Source organism: Bactrocera neohumeralis, chromosome 6 (genome assembly GCF_024586455.1).
Source record: "Bactrocera neohumeralis isolate Rockhampton chromosome 6, APGP_CSIRO_Bneo_wtdbg2-racon-allhic-juicebox.fasta_v2, whole genome shotgun sequence".
In the NCBI taxonomy this organism is placed as follows: Eukaryota; Metazoa; Arthropoda; class Insecta; order Diptera; family Tephritidae; genus Bactrocera; species Bactrocera neohumeralis.
Genome location: NC_065923.1, coordinates 11,003,219 through 11,022,527, shown reverse-complemented (window position 1 = coordinate 11,022,527; position 19,309 = coordinate 11,003,219). Strand labels below are relative to the sequence as shown.

General features: G+C 36.6%; 1 protein-coding gene across 1 annotated transcript in view; it reads right to left on the bottom strand.

Moving 5' to 3' along the window:
* The window catches only part of LOC126762546 (EGFR adapter protein), a 97,879-nt gene that overhangs the window by 17,373 nt on the left and 61,197 nt on the right, over positions 1 to 19,309 (bottom strand). The window contains exons 2-3 of the mRNA XM_050479377.1: positions 10,546 to 11,291; positions 6,495 to 6,600 (exon numbers count right to left, since the gene is read on the bottom strand). Of these exons, the coding sequence (XP_050335334.1) occupies positions 6,495 to 6,600; positions 10,546 to 11,084 (645 nt within the window). The 5' untranslated portion in view covers positions 11,085 to 11,291. The remainder of the gene's footprint in view (positions 1 to 6,494; positions 6,601 to 10,545; positions 11,292 to 19,309) is intronic.

Here is a 19,309-nt window from a genome sequence, read left to right as displayed (position 1 = left end):
ATACGTACATACACGAGAGCAAAAGCACACGCACCAAAATTGCGTATGATAAAAGTTTGGCCAAAACGTGCACATAAGTTACATTCACCGTTACGCTCACCTATTTCACTTATCTGGCTGTGCCTTCGCTTACAAAAGTACATATTTACTAATACATATGCATTTATCATTGGCCTGGAGCGCAAAGCAATATTTAGCTTATTTGCAAAAACTTCTGCTTTATCTTGTCTTCCGAATCACACACACACACATATATTTATATTATTTGTGTATATGTATATGCCAAAGTTCAGTTATTCAAGTATGTAAATATATATGTGCAGACTTGTTTTCGTGTATATATTAATGGCGCAAAGATAACAAAGGATTTGATGCACTTGTAAACACAAGTATTTGGGAAAACTTCTTGTCTAACTCGTCTGCAGACAATTAAGTATACTTTTAGCATAGTTATAAGCACCACAAACGACAATGCGAAGTGCGAGATGCGTAAGCAAAAGTATGAAGTTGTCTCCGTGGAACTTTTCAGTGTCGAAGTAGTTAAACAAAAATAAACGAAAACACTTTGCTGTTAATTATATGTAGTTGAAGGAATTTATATCTTCGCAGTTTGCGTTTGAAGACATTGTTTTGCTTTTTAGCTTTTCTCTACATATTTTTGTTGTTTTCCGGTGGCAGACCCCTTGCTAACTTATGAGGAATTTGAATATTCTGGCTATTTTAATACCAGGAAATTAAAATTATGAAAAAATTTAGTTGTTAAAATGAATTTGAATATTCATAAGAATGTATTTTGACTGATTTCATTATGTAAACTTAAAATGTGCTATGAAATCGAAAACAAGCAAACAAAATAATGATAAATTAATAGATTCATGTAATGAAAATAATTACAAAGTTTATTTAATGACATGTTAATGTTGAACAATTACTCAAGAAGGTATCTGAGATATGTTCCAACTAATATTTATAAAATTCGAATTGAAACGAAGCCGGTAGAGAAATACCACATACAAATGTAAATTATATAAAGCAATTTGTGGGCTTTGCTTAAAATATTTCAGAGTCTATCTACACTTCAAGTGTTCAAAAGAAATTTGAAAATGTAAAACTATTTACTAACGCTAAGCTTTTTTATAATTTAATATAAAAATCATACTAATTAAAAAAAAAAAATATATCTTAATTTCTTTATTAAAAAGGTTGGTTAAAATCGGTTATTAGTATTGAGCTCTAAAATACTTTGACATATGTAAAAATGAATACGGAATCAATATTGTTAGGTTTTATTAAATTTGTATTGTATTTGTGTTTCGAACAAAACTGACTTTTTGACTAAAAATAATATGTACTATGCCAATCTTCAGAACCTTTTTAAAAGAGTCGCGACGGTTATTCTAGGCATTTGTACTGTATGAAAAAATAGAAAACATAATCTTAGTCTACGTAACACTTGCCCGTATCCCATTACGTACGTTTTAACTTTGAGTCAACTTTATGCAATATGGAAATGTACTCTTTATAAACAAGTTGCAGTGATAACAAAACAAATGTAACAGTTCTTAAGATTGTGTAAAAGGTTATAGCAATTTTCATGCACAATCTCTGTCCGATTTCAAAAATTGAGTTTTTGGAAACAAATTTTTGAAGATTTACATGCGGAAACTGACCAACCCGTATTCATCGATACTATAGCAGATTAAACACAAAATTTTTTTTCACTCTTCTTGGTGAGCTTAGGTTACTCTGGTAGGCTCGTCAGCCACGCGTAAACCACTTTTGGTGCTTTTATGTGACGATCCCATATGGAGTGCCGTTACGCAGTTAATGAGAAGTGGTAATTTTTCTATTCTTCTAACAATGTATTAATTTTTTAGAACCTTAGAGGGTACTTTAAGTCGGAAATTTTTCTTTTTTGGAAAACTTTGACTAGCCTATAAGCTATATTACTTATACTACTATTAGGCACACATTTCATGATATTTTAACAGAAAATCAACCTCCTTTAATGAAAAAGATTGCATTTTGGCTTTTATTTTGTTTCAGTTTATTCAAAATGATGGCCATTTTATTTAAATTATATGTATATATACACTAATATTTAAAGAGGAAAGATTTGTACCTATTTGTGTATGTTTGTATGTTTGTAATGAATAGGCTCAAAAAGTACTGGGCCGATTTAAAGAATTCTTTCACCAGTAGAATGCTACATTCCTCCAATTTGACATCGGCTACATTTCATTTTGAAAAAAATTAGGGATTCTTGGTAAAATTTGAACAATGTAACCGAAGGTGTAGAAAAATGAGTCTTAAAATGTGTTTCGTCGAACGCGCTGCCGAAACTATTGGCGATACAACAAAATAATGTACAACAATATTGAAGAACATTATAATGTCTACAAAAACTCTGCGGTAGCAAATGCCCAAATAATGTAGTTATGTCACTACAACAACTTTTTTCATTTTAAACATTAATGAAAATGCTAACCAAACTCAAACCATGCTATTTATGTGTTTATATTAATGTGTATTTCAACCCAATGAATGCATTATAGCCAGTGGAAACACCGTGAGCAACAAAATTGACCTTGACGAGTTTTTTCTCAACTTGCGTCAGTGATCCGTTTGCGAGAACATTGCTCTATTCGGAAATATTATTGATATTATACACGGAATGCATCGTCGAAGAAATAGTTGCGCGGAAAGCAAGGCCAACCAGTAGATTGAAATCCAGAATCCAGTGTTCTCAACTAATGCATTAGGACGAAATTACACAATCCACCCGAAAAACGACGATTGCTTCTACCTTCGGTTGCTATTGATTAATGTACGCGGTTCAACTTTATTTGAGTCATTGCGTACTGTGAATGGTACGGCGTGTGCAAGGTTTGGACAAGTAAGCCAGCAATTACAATTGCTAGAACACGTTAATCACTGGAATGAAAATGAAGTTCGCACACTTTTCGCTATAATCATTTCAACATATCAGCCTTCAAATTCCAAATAATTTAGAAATACCACTGGATAATTCACGGCGCCGTCTTCATTGTCAAGACGATCGATCGATTTATATGAGCGCAAGTCTCCCGGAATTTGACTTTGAATCTTCCAGTTTAAGTCAATAACATCGGTATTTTTGGCAGCTAACATTGCGCGTGCACTTAAGGAATCGTAGTTACGATAATTTGGCCAATGTCCGAACATTTGTGATGAGTTCATCTTTCGTGAATTGACAAAGGAAAGATGGAATTGATATCGAACCACCGGAAGTATCAACCGAAATTCTACCATTTCCAATTTTTAGCGAAGGCCATGTAAAATGTCTTCGGCAATGTCTTTTTTGGTTTCTGTTCCGGGTGTACAGAAAAGATGGTTTTCCAACTCGAGAGCACGCCACGGCCGTGTGAGAAACATAACATTTCAAAATTTATGCCTCACACTATGCGACTATCTTTAGGTGATTGTCATCTCACATGCAATTTTCACCGGAAACGAAATACGTTTGAACTGAAATGGGAAATCGCTAGAACTCAAAGGAATTCGTAGAATCAAGCATTCTGCCCCTTGTGTTCGATAGGTGCGTCACAATCAGTCGGGTTCCGTTACACAGTTTCGTGGCATGATGATTGCGAAACATAATAACGACCGATCCTACTTTAAATCCCGCGGGATTTTAATGATTTTTTGGAAAACCATCTTTTCTGTACACCGGAACAGAAACCAAAAAATGTTGTTTATCAAGCTGCGTTACATTGAAAAAAAAAAAAATTAAATCATAAATTTAACTTTCTTTTCATTTCAAAACACATAATTTCACGCAGGACAACGGCTACGGCGTCAGCTAGTATATATATAATTCTTCCAATGGATGTATATTATTTAAGGAATGATTCAAAAGTTAGAAATTTATCTAATGTACCCATGAAGGTCAAGTATTCGGTCTATAAACCCCAAAACTGCAAACTCCTTCTTGAGAAAGTAAAACGTTTGATGAAAGCCTCTGCAAGTGCATTGAGGACTTCATTTGGAGAGAACGGTTTGTTATTTTGTAGAATAGCAACATACATACATACTGCTTGATAGATAATATTGCTCCACAATCTTCAAAAAAAGAAGAAGCAGCCTAAGAATCTATAATAAAGAAACAAACAAACAGAGTAAGTATATAATTGACGGGTATATGTGTATAGAAATGTCTCATGTATTTTATACCAATTCGAGAGCGTGGATATTATTCAAATCAAATCTAGTTCAAAAGGAAACTTAGATGCCAATTAAAATGTTTCAGTTAATTCCGAATTCCATGTGTATCTCTTTGAAGAAGTTAAGTCAAGCAAATACCTCAGTTTTAAAAATATATGACTAAAATACAGCTTGCATATGCATTTTTAATAATTAAGTGGATAGTTTTTACAATTTGCTTTATACCACGATTTTTCAGAAATAAAAGTTATTTTTAAATATCCCGTTTTTGGGAGCTGTGAAAGAAATTCTTTATAACCAGTTTAGTAGAAGAAAGTGTAGAGGAAGTGTCTTTCTTTTTTAAACGCTTGAGTTGAAGATTACCACATAACTCAATGTCACGGTAAAAGCACGATACAGTACGTGTTTCAATAACTTTCTTTTGAGAATTCACGCGTGAGTCATGTCAAGCTGTTATGTTAGTTTCGTTCAGTATTATTTGGCATTTCATCATGGAAAGACTTACGCCTAAACAACGTTTTCAAGTCGTTCAACTTTATAACGAAAATTCACGTAGTGTAAAAAATATGTTCCGCACACTTCGGTCAACTTGTTGTCACCATAATCGGCCAACTAAGCGTACACTTCGCAACGCCATCACCCATATTGAGGCCCAGCATTCATTATGGAATAATATTCGACCGAATAGACCATGTCCAGTAATATATGGCAGCTGTAGCTGAGAGCGTACACGATGACTGTGGAGAGTCAATTCGGACTGCCGAAGGGAATGATTTGGCGCATTTCACGTCCAAGTCTTAAAATGACAGCGTACAATATACAGCTTGTGCGAGAACTGGAGCCGCTCGACCTCCCAACGCGACATTGCTTCGTTCTATGGGTTCATCTAGCTCATGGGTATGCAAAAGAAGCAAAATTGCCGCAATTGGCACGTAGTGCAATCTGAAGAAATTTAAGAGCTACCATTTCAATTTAAAGAAGATAATCTCAAAAAAATAAATCTGAAAGAATGATAATAATCATTTCCTATTAAAACTGAAGTATCTGTGTTTTTTTTTTAAGTAGGGAACCTTGAAATGGATCACCCTTTATATTGATCAGCGTGACGAGATTTAGCATGTTCGCCTGTCTGTCCGTTTGTCTCTATATTTGCGAACTAATTCCTCAATTTCTGAGATATCGACCGGAAATTCTGCTCACGTTCTTTTCTCATCAAAAATCCGTTCATTTGCTAGAACCACCGAAACCTTCTCACTTCTCTGTAAAATGTTTTACAGCTTCGATTCAACCGAAGTTGACTTCTTTTCTTGTACGGTATAACAAAAACTTCGATGAATTAAACTTTTATTTTGAACAATATTATACTCGTAATATATTATTAAATTTCAAAAAAATTTTACAATGATTTTTTTCTGACTGTAAAATTTAAGTTTAAATATAACCCAGTAGTTTAGCTTTTCTCATAGTAAACAAACGCAATATCGGAGTAACTTTTTACAAATTGCTTAATTTAAAAGAAAACTTCATAAAACTTTCATACTAAAATGAAACACGATGGGATCTTCACGGGGATTACAGCCAATTTTGCAATGCCAATCAATTTAATCACTCATTCAAAGTATTTACTTGCGAACACACACACACACAAAACAACTAGAGTCGAACCTTAAATTTGTATGTGTGTGCGCCAAAGCGCCAAAGCAATTTTAGTTAAATTAAAGTTTGCTGCCCCAATGGGCCTTAACGCAGTGACACTGAAATCGTGCAACCCAAATAAGCTGCTTTGAGCCAAAACGAAATAAAATTACTGAAAATTTGTTAACACACAAATACACAGACATGCTTGTGTTGCATAAGCAGTCACTAGCAAGCAGCGGCAAACAAAATTTCACCCATTCTCTTGACAATAGCGACGCAAAGCAGCCTTCAATGTATCGATCAGCAATAAAGTTGATGAGGCAACCAAATGCGACTGCCAGACGCGGCAGCGCAGTCACCCTTATCAACGTCAATATCGCATAAAATATGCAAAAATAATAGCGGGAAAGCAAAACTTTTGCAATTCACTTTAGGTTTGCGCTTTGAGCGCTTTTCAACTACACACATACATATACACTGTTACATATATTTTCATAGTAGAAATGCGCATTCTTCACTTGCTCAGCTGTCAATATTTTGCGCGCAGAATTTCCCGTTCTCACCCGCTTTACGCAGTCGCCTTGTATTTTGATTTCACATACAAATACATATTTACATTTTATAACAGTACTTATTGGCATGTCCGTACTTACCAGGGGCGGTTTGTCGACCAAACGCTTGCAATTATTCAGCTCTGTGGGTGAGTTGTCTTCGTCCGAGCTGGGTGGCGTGTGCGCGGCTTTCTCGTTGTCATTGCAGCTGTGTGCGTGTATATGTGTATATATGCACATATTATCATTATCGAGCATGAAATCCCATACACACACATATATGGGGGCACAATGATGCAGAAAAGGGAGAAAAATATACGAAAAAGACCGTTAGTTATTGTAAAGTGCGAACACAGCGAGACACAAGTACAAGTGAAATACATATGGTGCTGAATACAAAAACAAAAACAAAAAAAGAAAAATAAGGAAAAATGGAATGTTGACTTCTGGTGACTAAGCATAATGGCGTAGTTAAATATTTATAGTGGAGCTCTAGTGAGATATGGTGTGAGTTATTGGATGGTGTGTGTGTGTGGGTGACAGTTGCGGCCGACTTGTGTACAGGAAATTGCGTAAATGTTTGTGGTGTGTATTTTCCGGTTGCCGTCCCCCCGGTTGATGAGTGGGGTGGCGCACACATGCGACCGACGCATATGCATAAGTGCGCCTTGTCTGTGCTTAAAAAGTGCATAAGTGATTTTGTGCGCCCTTTTCGCCCCTCATTGGGCTTTGGCTGTCGCACACATTTCGTAGATAATCGCAATTGACAACTGCAGTCAATAAACTATAAAGCACATTTCGGTATTTATTTGCAAGAAAATGTATGTGTGTGCATGTTTTTTTATCGTTTGTGTGTATGTATGTGCGACAGCATTGTTTATGTGCTAAATGGTTGTGGGTTGTTGGGGTTGTTGCATGCAGCAAATGCTTTTGTAATTCGTGCGATTATTCATGTTAGTGCAGCTGTTTGTAGATATGTATATAAATTTGCCAACAAATGAGGGTTCTGCTGGAATTTTCATTTCTTTTTGTTTGGTCTGATAGTGGTTGGTGGTGTTTTGTATAGTTATTTATTGAAGCAAAGGAGTTATGCTCCCCGTCCTATATGTATTCCTTCATTTATGAGTTAAGAAAAGTGCTGTGTTATTTTATTTCAAAAAACTTATGAAAATTATATATTATACTTACAAGGTGTCACAAAATTAATGCAATAATTAAATTTGCCGTCATTTCTAAATCTATTTATAGTTGATGAAGTAAAACACTATACCGACCATATTTTTTATGAAAATTACGAACTGCGGCCGCTGAACTTCAATTAAATATTGTTCAATAATAAAGACACGTTGTTCTATCGTGGGGCTCTACATTTTTACTAAACCTAAACCGGTTTCAGCTGTCGACTTGTCTTTTTAGAGTTGCCAACAGTTTCCTATACTAATTACGGGAAATTTAAATTTTACGTTAATTTTAACACCCTGTATTTCATTCCAATCTTACATTAAATTTTGGGCACCCTTTATAATAAAACCCAAAAGATTTTGAAAAATTATGGAAGTAAGGAAAATATATACTGCTATGAGTAAAAAATTGTAAGAATTTGTTCATAATTTTAATTTCAAAATCTATGTCGTCCTCCTCATAGTAATCCAACTTGGCCCCAATACATTTGTACCAAAGTTTTTTCCAATCCTCGAAACAGTTGTTTAAGTCATTTCCGGAATAGTCTTCAATGCGCGTAGCGATTCACGTGTAAAGTTTTCAAACGCTTCAAAACGGTTTCCCCGGAGCGGTCGTTTGAATTTGCTGAATAGGCGAAAATTTGTCAAAAACTCTCGATGAATCAATTCAGAATGCGACGGTGTATTATCATGGTGCAGAAACCAAAAGTGCTTGTTCCATACTTCCGACTTCTTTTTACGAACAATTTCGCGCAAATGACGTATAACACTCAAATAGTACTCCTGTTGATAGTTTGGCTGGTCTGAAGGAATTCATAGTGCACCACATCTCGATAATCGAAGAAAACTGTCAACACAATTTTAATTTTTACCCGCTTTGCCAAGGTTTTTCGGCTTCGGCTCACCTTTGCCACGATATTCAGCCGACTGATCGTCTGTTTACGTGTCGTAAGCAAACATCCAAAACTAATAAAATTCATGACAATTGGTAGTCGAAAAGCATTGTTTCACAGACGTTAAAGTGACGCTGTTCGAAAAAATTGAGCGATTTTGAAATCAATCATGCTTTCACTTTTCTAAAGCCCAAATGATATTTCCTAATGGTTTTCACTGATCTATTCGATATTCCAATGGTGCCAGTAAGATCTCTGCTTGTTAATCGTCGATTCTAAAGCATCATTTCTTTACTTTATTGACGTGTTGATCATCAGTTGATGTTGGTTGTTGTCATGGATGTGGTTCATCGTCAACGTGTTCTCGGGGTCTTTGAATAATTTGCACTAATCAAAAACACTTGCTCGCGACAAACAATTATCGCCGAAAGTCTTTTCCAATATTCTGAACGTTTAGACAGCAGACATTTGATTCCGTTCACAAAATTCGACGGAACTTCTTTGTTGAATAATTTCACTCATCCCATTTCAGAAAGACAAGCTCATGCTAACCAATAATGATTATTTTAATGTGACATTTGGCACTATACCAATCTAGAAAACAGATATTTCGACGAATGTGTTTTCGCCCGAAATTCAAATTAAAAAGTCCCACTATTTTTTGCCCAGATTAGTATCGTACTGTTTGACTTTCTCCGTTGCCGAGATGGGAATTGCGCACTACCACAGTTGTACTGAGTTCTGCTTACAAGAACTTGTAATAATATTACAAGAATTTTTTCTGATAACAGTTATGCTTCTGACAGCGATATTAATATTATCGAGACTCTCGAAAACTGATTTTCAATCCCTGATTTTGTTGAGCAAAGAACTTACATCAAGTTTTGTTTGCGAAACGAATATTCTTGTACGGACATGTGGCAAATATTGAGGAAGGATTTTGGTGATCAAACTATGGCACAGGATGTAAGAGTTTGGTGGTACAGCGAATTCAAAGTGGGACCATCAACGTCTACCTATTATAAAAATATCAGTGATAGAAAATCGTCGATTGACATTAGAGATCTCTCTGACACTGTTCGAGTACCATTTGGTTCAGCACAAAACATTTGGAAGATTTTTTTTTCAAACGCGTCTCAATTGGTGGCTCTGTGGGACTTCTGTTATTCATCAAACTCAAAAGGCCAATGCGGAAACGCCTCGACGAGAAGGTAAAAACCGAATGGAAAAAGGTCTTGAAGACTACACTGGAAAAATACTATTGACTGTTTCGAGAATTGGAAAAAGAGGGTTTTATCGAACTGTCACATTATGGGTGCCTTAAGAACTTTATGAAGCAGACATATAATATATATTTTGGATTGTGACTATTTTGAAATTATCGTGAAAGTTGATGAAATGAATCTAAGAAAGTTTTCATTGAAAAGTAAGCGGTTACAACTCTATGCTCTAATTTTGGTGCTAGCACGAATGCCAGCCAACCAACCTTATATTTTACTATAAGTTTTTCCATACAAAATCCATACCGCACCATTGCTAGTTGTGAATAATAATGTCTTTTGGGAGGTGGACGCGGTTTTCACAGATTAAACTTATTTTCACAAAGGAGGAACTCTATATATTAGGGAGCGGTTCTACGGCAAAATCTCAAAAACATAAAGAACATTGAATACGTAATACTTTTTGCAATAATATTAATATTTTTTCGCAATTTCGGTACTCTGTTATCAATATAAATATATAGAACTAAACCAAAAAACAAAAAACGCTAATTTATGGCCTTTTTGTTATCTGTAAGGCATTTTGTCCTTCAATAAAAGTGAATTTAAGCACTTAGACTAACCCTAAAACTTTTTTTCAAAACCACTGGTATGAGTCACCATGTCCAACAAGTTTATGAACAAAATTTCGCATTCACTGCGTTTTATGCGCGGAACACGTGTCCCGACAATTTGCGCGTTTCAGCGCGTTCCACTTCAGCATTTCTGCTATTATGCTCTAATCTTTATAATGTGCCGAATCGCTTTCACTGCTGCTTTAAGCTAAACATAAAAAACAATACAAAGAAAGCATACTCACTTCAAATTCGCTTGCGTGAATAAATGCAACGGACGTCGATTGCGCCCCACCGAGCCGTGCAGCTGGGGCGATGAGGGTCGCGAGTCGCTGCCACCGTTATGCAGCTGCAGATGCGCGGGTGGTTTCCGGCCACCGCCCAACGTCGAAACGCCATTGTAGCGCGGCGTGACTGCGCTGCCGACGGCATGCATATTTGTACTTGAATTGGAGAGACCCTGCGCGCTGCGAAGAATGTTCGCATTCTTCGTCTTTTGCAGTGTCTTCGTGGGCGAAGATGTGGAGGATGAGCGGAAGCGCGAACCCGTCAGCACAGCTGCCAAATTGGCGGCAATGCGATTGTCGAAACGATTAAAGTAGCTGCCGTTGTCGACGTTCGCGTGATTGCTGTTGCTGTTGCTATTGCGATTGTTGCTGTTCGCCGTGGTTGGCGATATTGTGGTTGGCGGCATTGTTGTTGTTGCTGCTGGTGCGACATCGATGTCGACACCCGCTGGCGTTGTGTTGCTATTACGCTCATAATCCAAATTATTGTTAATCATTTTGAATGAGTTTATGCGTCGATTATGCGGTTGTCCTGGCGCGCCGAAGGACACCTGCGGCGATTTAAGCTTTTATGATTTCGCTGTGCTTATTTCACTATAGAACTTTTTCACACCACTTTTTGATACATTTTATTTCATTATTGCTTCATTCAATATTGTTTTTTTTTTATATATATTTGTTGCAAGTTATTTTTGTTATTGTTGCTGAGCGAAAAAGAAAAATATTTAAATTATGCTGTATGGCTTAACAGTTTAACTGATAACTGGCAATTGCCGTTCAGAGCTTCGGAAGCTCTCGCTTTACGTGCTCCTCTTTCCGCCGGCTCCTGCTGTTGCTTCAACCACATTTTATGCCACATTACCAAAGTTAATTCAAGCGTAAACTGACAACAACACACACATAAATACTCACAAACAAATATACCGTAACAGCAATAAAATGCACAAAAAACAATGGCTCGCTTCCAAGGGCAACCAAAGCGTTAAGCCGGAAGGAAGCGAGCGTTGGCAAACCGCAAAACTCACAAACAACAATGGCAATGAGCCGTTGCGTCGCATCGAAGGCCAAGCCAGTGATGCAGTGCGCAAAGGGAAACGAACAGCAAAAATAATACGGTGTGTAAAGGGGAGTAAAGGGGGAGACCGTAACTGCGTCACTGCCAAAACATGCTTAAATGGTGGTAGCTGTTCGCTAAGTGGACAAGGGTGGTAATCGATTGCGCCAAAATGAGTGGCCCAGGGGCATAAAAGCTTTCCTCACTTTTCAAATATATTTCCAGATTCATTGTGATTGCTTATAAATTTCGAAAATAGCGGTAACGTTGCTGTAATAGCATGTAGCTGTCAGCTCAAATTCAATGCTTCTGCAGCTCTCCATTAACTAGTTGCAGTGAAGTCTAGACTCTAATTGCTATATTTATTTGAAATATTAAGGGAAAATTTAATGAAGAACTGATTTTGTAATGGCTAATATTATATAAAACTGATTACTCGCTATATACCGGCATTTATGCTTTAAATTTATATAGCGAATGCATGTCATTCCGCGTCAACAATCGAGCACTCACATTTCAAGTCAATTGCAAAGTGAAATGTTTGAAAATTTTTGGGAGGCACGGCTTAGATCCTTAATATAATTTAGCTATTTATTGATTAATAGCATCTACGTAAGATGAATGGCGGCCAAAATATTCAGAAAATTGCACCTAAAAATCACTGTTGCTAAGTTGGGTTCCAGACCAACGAAGGTGTTGGCAATTCATTAAGAAGTTAACTGTATAAAAGTAAAGCAGTATAATTCCCTGCCTGCCAATGTGTTTGATTATAAAGGGATCCACTAGGAAATTAATACATTTAAACTAGAAAAACAACACGTTAATTAAATTTATAAAGACGTGTCTATATTTAACATGAACCTTCACACCACAGAACCTTCCAAATCAAACATAAAAATATGAAACTTTGGTGCTCATTTTGTGTGATGATGAAAATTAAGTTTGTGAAAATACACCACTAAGCTCATAGAATAGGTTCATAGAACAGATTTATTATATAGAACCAAATTTTTGATTAGAGGTATTTAGTTTCTTCTTCTTGATTAACGCTCTAACATCTGAGTTATTTTAACTGTTCGAACAAGCCCTTGAAACTCCATTATTTACCAAGTTTCTCTAATTGGATACAGTAATCGAATTCTTACTTTCGATGCCGTTTAATTTGTTCCTTAAAACAGGGGAGAGAACACTCTCTTTCTATCCCACGCCACGGCTGGCAACGCGTTGAATACTTTCACAACTGAAGTCGGGTATTCAAGCGTAACAGAGAATAACTTTGCTGCTGGTCTCTTAGTTGGCGTTTTAAGGCTATATGGCCTTGTTCGAAAGGTGTTTTAGTCACGCTGGCAAAGTAAACACGATAGATTAAAAGAAATTCTCTAGGAGGACTTTTGGTAAAAAATTTCACCGAAATCATCAAAGAATTTTTTTATTAAAAGATGCTATTGTCAACGTAAAGTGCTGTTGCAGGAAATAATACATGGAACTCATCGTGTTCGACTTAGATGCTGGGATCCGTTTGTGAAACATTACATCAATGAAGAGTTCTTGAAAACACAATCGCATAGAACATTTGAAGTGATAGCAATTGCTTCAAGCACAAAAGAAATCAAAAAAATGTTGCTCATACATACAGGCACACTCAGCGTGAAATTTCGAATTTTTTTTTCCTGCATCATCAGTATGTTCAAAAATAACAATCTAGAATTTTAAATGTTTATTTCAAATATTTTTAGAGTTGCTGCTTCTAAAAGTGAAGCACACTTTAATAAGTTTATTTTTAAAAGTGTTGTTGTCAAACATCTTAGACATGCCAAAAACGACTAATATTTGAGGTAAATTTAATTTATTTCAAAATACCCAATTTTGTCTATTTTTTATTATTTTTGTGGAACGCAGCTCATTGTAATGAACTGCAAACGGCAAAAGAATAGCTGATACGACGTGTTGTGTCGCAGCGGAGAGAAAAAAGACTGCCTAACTCGCAACGTTGCAATTGATAAGCTGGCCGACAGGGATAATGCTCGAAAATTCTACTAAAAGATGTGGCGATGCGATCACTCAGGGGTGATCTAGTGACTGATGCCCAGAGCACACTAAAATTATGGAGGGAGCACTTCTCCAGCCTGCTGAATGCCAGTGAAAGTACAACGCCAGGAGAGGGCGAACCCGATTCCCCATACGATGGTAATGGAACAAATGTTCCACTGCCCGACCATGAAGAAGGCCTTAGGCCTGGAAAATCAACAACTGACCACGTATTCTCCATGCACCAAATCTTGGAAAAAAACCGTGAAAAAAGATCGACACACTCCACCTCTTCGTCGATTTTAAAGCTGCTTTTGACAGCACGAAAAGGAGCTGCCTCTTTGCATTCTGGATTTCGTATCCCCACAAAACTCATACGGCTGTGTAAACTGATGTGAGCAATAGCAAAAGCTCCAGAAAGGATCAGAAAGGAACTCTCTGAGCCGTTCGATGCCAAACGAGTTTTCAGACAAAACGACTAACTATCGTGCAATTTCTTTAATCTGCAATTGGATAAAATAATTCGAGCTGCATATCTGAATAGAGAAGGTACAATCTTTATGTACAATGGCATCATCCGATGAGTCGGCCTTAGAAGCGTTCAAGGGAAAGATTTATAGTCCTTTGCGCATTGAAATGGATACGAATACCGCAATCGTTGGAACGATGTACTGTTAGAAATATAAGACGACATCGCCATAGTTCAGCGAATTAAGAGGGCGTGGCTACGCTGGCTAGGTCTTGTCGTTCGAATGGATCAAAACACTTCAGCTCTGAAAGTATTCGACATAGCATCCGCCGGGGTAAGCAGAGGAAGAAAAAGACCTAACGTGCTGTTGTTAGCTCGGCATAAAGAAGAAGAAGTTCCAGGTATTACGACCTAACCTACCGTTCCAAACAAATTGTGTGCATTTATAGACCTTTTCAATATTAATTTTAGTTCAAACTCAGTTTTCCCTTGCCCTGCTACCAAAAAAAAAAAACTCGCTTCTCACATTGTTTAGCATTGCAAATTCGCTTTAAATAAATTGCGTAAATTGTTGGCATATTTACGCACATTAATATTGCAATAAGTGGTTGAGCAATGTGTGCTAAGCGTGTTTGCTAATTAAAATATTTCTAGTGTTTCGCAAAATTGTTTTCATTAATTATTGAATACTTGTTTGCATTAAATATTGTGCACAGAAATGTTGCAATTTTTTTAATTGTTAACTTTTATGTTTTTGTTTGTGCGAAATTATGAATTGCAAATTAATTGTTTTTTGTTTTTGGTTGTGAAACTCGCTTTTGCACTTTTGTTGCATACTTTTTGGCTTCACATGTTTTTGCAATTTTGAGGCACATTTCGAATAGCTCAAGTGTTTTTGTCGAATTATATTTTCGTAAATTTTGCGTTTCAATGCCAATGTGTATGTGGCAGCCAATTGTTTTTGTATTTGTTGTGCGAAAATCGTTTCATTAATTTTGCCGCCAACTGTCAGCTTTTTGCGCGAGCGTTGAGTGCGCAATTTTTTTGACATTAACCAATTTCATTTGATTCTTGCTGAGTTTTGATGAAATGCTTGTTGTTGTGTGTTGCGGCGTTTCAATGCCTATTTGTTGTTGTCGTTTATAGTATATAGCAGCTGTTTTCTGTTTGTTTGAAATTTTTTTTGGGTGACTGGAGTCCAATTGCATGTGTTTTTTTTATTTTTGTTGTTGTTGTATAAAAGGCAGCCGATATGCATGAAAACGAAAAGACAAATAAAAGCGATATTATTTGATTAAATTTTGTTTTTGCAAGTGCATAGCGGTTAAACGTATTTATGTACGCAATGTAGTGTGAAATTGAAAAGTTGATGCGAATAAATTTCAAATAAAATACGACAAGCTTACATACTGACCTTTGATTTTGATCGGTGAGGTCCAAGCTCTTCATTGATGCACGCGACACTTTTGTTTTAGAAATTGAGCCGGCTCAAAAGTGATATGTGGCGCTGGGAGAGGCGTTCTGTGTTGGTAAGTTTCGGTGCATATTGTTCTTGGCAAACTAAAAACAAATAATGGTTTTTATTAAAAGGTGATATTTGTATGTACTTATGTTAATAATTTTTTTTATAGAGAGTGAGAGCAATTAATTGCCGCTCACACAATTTTTTCGTGCAACAAATATTTATTTAGGCAATTATTTGTGCATATTTTTAGATTAATGCTAAAACAAAGGTGTCGTTAGTTGTGGTTTTCAACATTAGACCCAAAAAAATTAATTCAATTTTACTCTTCAATTATTTTAGTAAAAGAAAACCAACTGCCTAGTGTATTAAGAAAATATTTAATTTTTACCAGAACAATTTTTGAAATTTTCTACTTTAATCTTAGACTGCTACAACCAGTAAATATCCACTAGGTACTTGGTAGCTAAATCTGAAACTGCTTGGTGAGGCAGCGTCTCAACTTAACTAAGCTGCTTAGTTAATCTTTAGTTTTTACAACTAAAATAAGTAAATTGATTAAAAATATTGTTACAAATTTTGACTTCCACGTCAAAAAAAACGAAGTTTCTTAAAATAAACTGCGACCAGATAATTGTTTTATAAACTGTTTTTATTTCTGATCATCTTCATATTTTGTGAAATCTAAAGTTTTATATTATAGTGAGACATGGAGTGATGCAGTGAGTGTTTTTCAACCGCATATGTTCCTTTTCTGAATCCGAAAGCTTACCGGATATGCTGACCAACGTTATTATCAATGCTAAACTCAGAATCGTCACCAAACTGTTTTACAAGGCCATATTGAGATTCGACGCTTCAAATGGAAAATGATCGCCAGAAAACACTATTTTGGGAAAACCGCAGCATGACATAACCAGAACATCCCCAGACAGGCGTCCTCAAACACGTCGAAGACGCAGGAGACAAGCACACATGTAAGGGTAAAATCAAAGCAGAAATGCAGAAAAGCGGTCTATCATGTAGAAAAATTAAAAAACTGGAATCAACTAAATCAAAATATAATTTTTTGTAATTGAGTGCAACTGAAGTACTTGTGTTCGTGATAGAGTTGACTCCCCAAAACATTTCTGCATTATTTTCAAGGGTTTCGTAAATCTGATTTTATTGGAAACACAAAGTTTCAAACAAACTATTTGTTAAACTTTTTTCAAAGGTGAAAATTGCTAATGGCTATGAAAAGATCAAACTTCAATTGAACATAATAAAAGGTTGCACCAATCTAGAAAAAATTGCCAGTATTATAACCGAAGTTATAATATTTTTCTTATTTTCGAACATAATTGGTTCATTATTCTTTATTCTTTTTTTTCGATGTTTGACGCCAATTGGAGATTCCAAGCGTAGCCAAGTCCTTCTCCAAAGGGTATTTTCAAACGAAGAGATTTTCATCCTCCTCTGCTTCCCCCGGCGGGTACTGCGTCGAATACTTTTTAAGCTGAAGTGTTTCCGACCATCTGGACGACTGATAAAGCCAGCGGATCCGCTTTCTCCAACCACTGAGTCCAAAGCAGCACGAGTTATTCTACGTTGAATGTCGACGCTGATGTTGTTGTTGGTGTTAATGCTGGTTTTAAGATAGACGAAACCATCGACTTGGAGTTATGACTGTCAACAGTGACATAGGAGCCAAACTGCGAGTGCAACGATTTTTTTTGTGTGATGACAGGAGATATTTCGTCTTACCCTCGTTCACTACCAGACCCATTTGTTTTGCTTCCTTATCCAGTCTGGAAAAAGCAGAACTAACTTTTTATTATTATTTTCTCCAAGAGTAGATTGATGAAGTTGCACGAAAGGGTATCGCCTTGTTTGAAATCTAGTCTGGTATCGAACGGCTCGGAGAGGTCCTTCCAGAGTTAGTTCACGCAGCCGTATTAGTTTTGGGGGGATACCAAATTCAGACAAAGTGGAAAAAACCCAGCTCCTTTTCGTGCTGTCAAAAGCAGCTTTGAAATCGACAAAAAGGTGGTATGTATCGATTCTCTTTTCACGGGTTTTGTTCCAAGATTCGACTCATGAAGGTCAGCTGTTGATTTTCCATGCCTAAAGCCACACTAATAAGGTCCAATCAGTTTGTTGACGGTGGGCTTTAATCTTTATGCTCGATAGAACCTTATATGCAATGTTAAGAGAGCTTATCCCACAGAAGTTGGTGCAAATTGTGGGGTCCCCCTTTTTGTGAATTTGGTAGAGCACATTTAAATTACAATCGTCCGGCATGCTTTCGTCTGACCATATTCTACAAAAAAGCTGATGCATGCTCCTTATGATTTCTTCGCTGCCGTCTTTGAATTGTTCGGCCGGCAATTTGTTCTTCAGACGGGTAATTATTATTCGAACTTCATCATGGCCTGCCAATGGCCTGGAGTAGTGTTCCCTCCAGCATTTTAGTATGCTCTTAGCATCAGTCACTAGATGACCTGTGGCAGTTTTCCAAAATAATATTTATTTGCATAACAAATAGTAATGGCTGATGTAAGAAATGTAATCTACTAAAGTTTTGAACTTTTAATGAAGCGGTCGGCTGGAACTTAGTGGCGATATCTTCCATATTCTCCTCAAAACATTCCAAGCTTTCAAGTGTTTTAATTGATATTATTATGCATATGTATATTATATTTATAAATAACTAAATTAAATAGTCTGGTGTGTATTTTTAAAATAGGCTAGTAATTCACTAATACTAATACTTATGCATATACCAATATCCGTATATAAGTCTGCTGAGGAAACAACAAAACGGCTGGGATATAATAAGAACAGAAACCCGAAAAATAAATATTTGCATAAACTAACTTGTTTTGAGCACCACATAACAAATATAATATGCCTAAGTAAATATGCACGCTCTTTTGGCGAAATGGTTGCCTGGTATAATCGACGAACAGCTCATTGGGCAGTTAATCAGCTGTGTCATGCACAAAATAACGAAATCACAACCTTTTCAGGGCTTTGCGGCAGACATACATACTAACATACTTATATATGATTGTAAGCGTGTAATATACACTTTTTTATGGAGGAAAAAGCCCCACAAACACATGCAAATAATTTCGAAAGCAAAAAAGATAGTTCTTTACAAATAATCATCTGTAGTTCGTGAGTAAACGGTCGTGCAACCCCATCGAAACCCGCCACAAAGTTAATGAAACTGGCTGTGAATAAAAGAAGAGTTGCGACGGCCGCAATCATTAACACCAAGTCCCAAAGGATGTACCGGCACAAAGCCGATGGAGAATGCGCACATGTATATGTGGCATGTAGTGCTAGCGAGTCGGCTGTCGGTTGTTAACGGTTGAGTAAATGGCCGGCACTATGAATAAACCAGAACTCATTCAAGCGTTAATGCGGCTAAAGGCGAAAAATGCAACGGTGGAAAATAACCACAAAGAATGTTGTTGCCAAAACACACAGTCCACACAAATGAATATACATAACATACAACAACAAATAAAATGTGTGCAAGTTTGTGTGAAAAATAAATGCAAAATGAGAAAATAGAAAAATTGGCAGAGATTAAAGGATACTCGGCGCAAATGTCTTCTTAATTACTTCACAACGAGCTAACGAGCAGCGCTGTGGCGGCGGGGTGAGGGCGGGCGACGCTTCAAGGGCGATGAGAGAAATCAGTGTGTGACTGACGGGT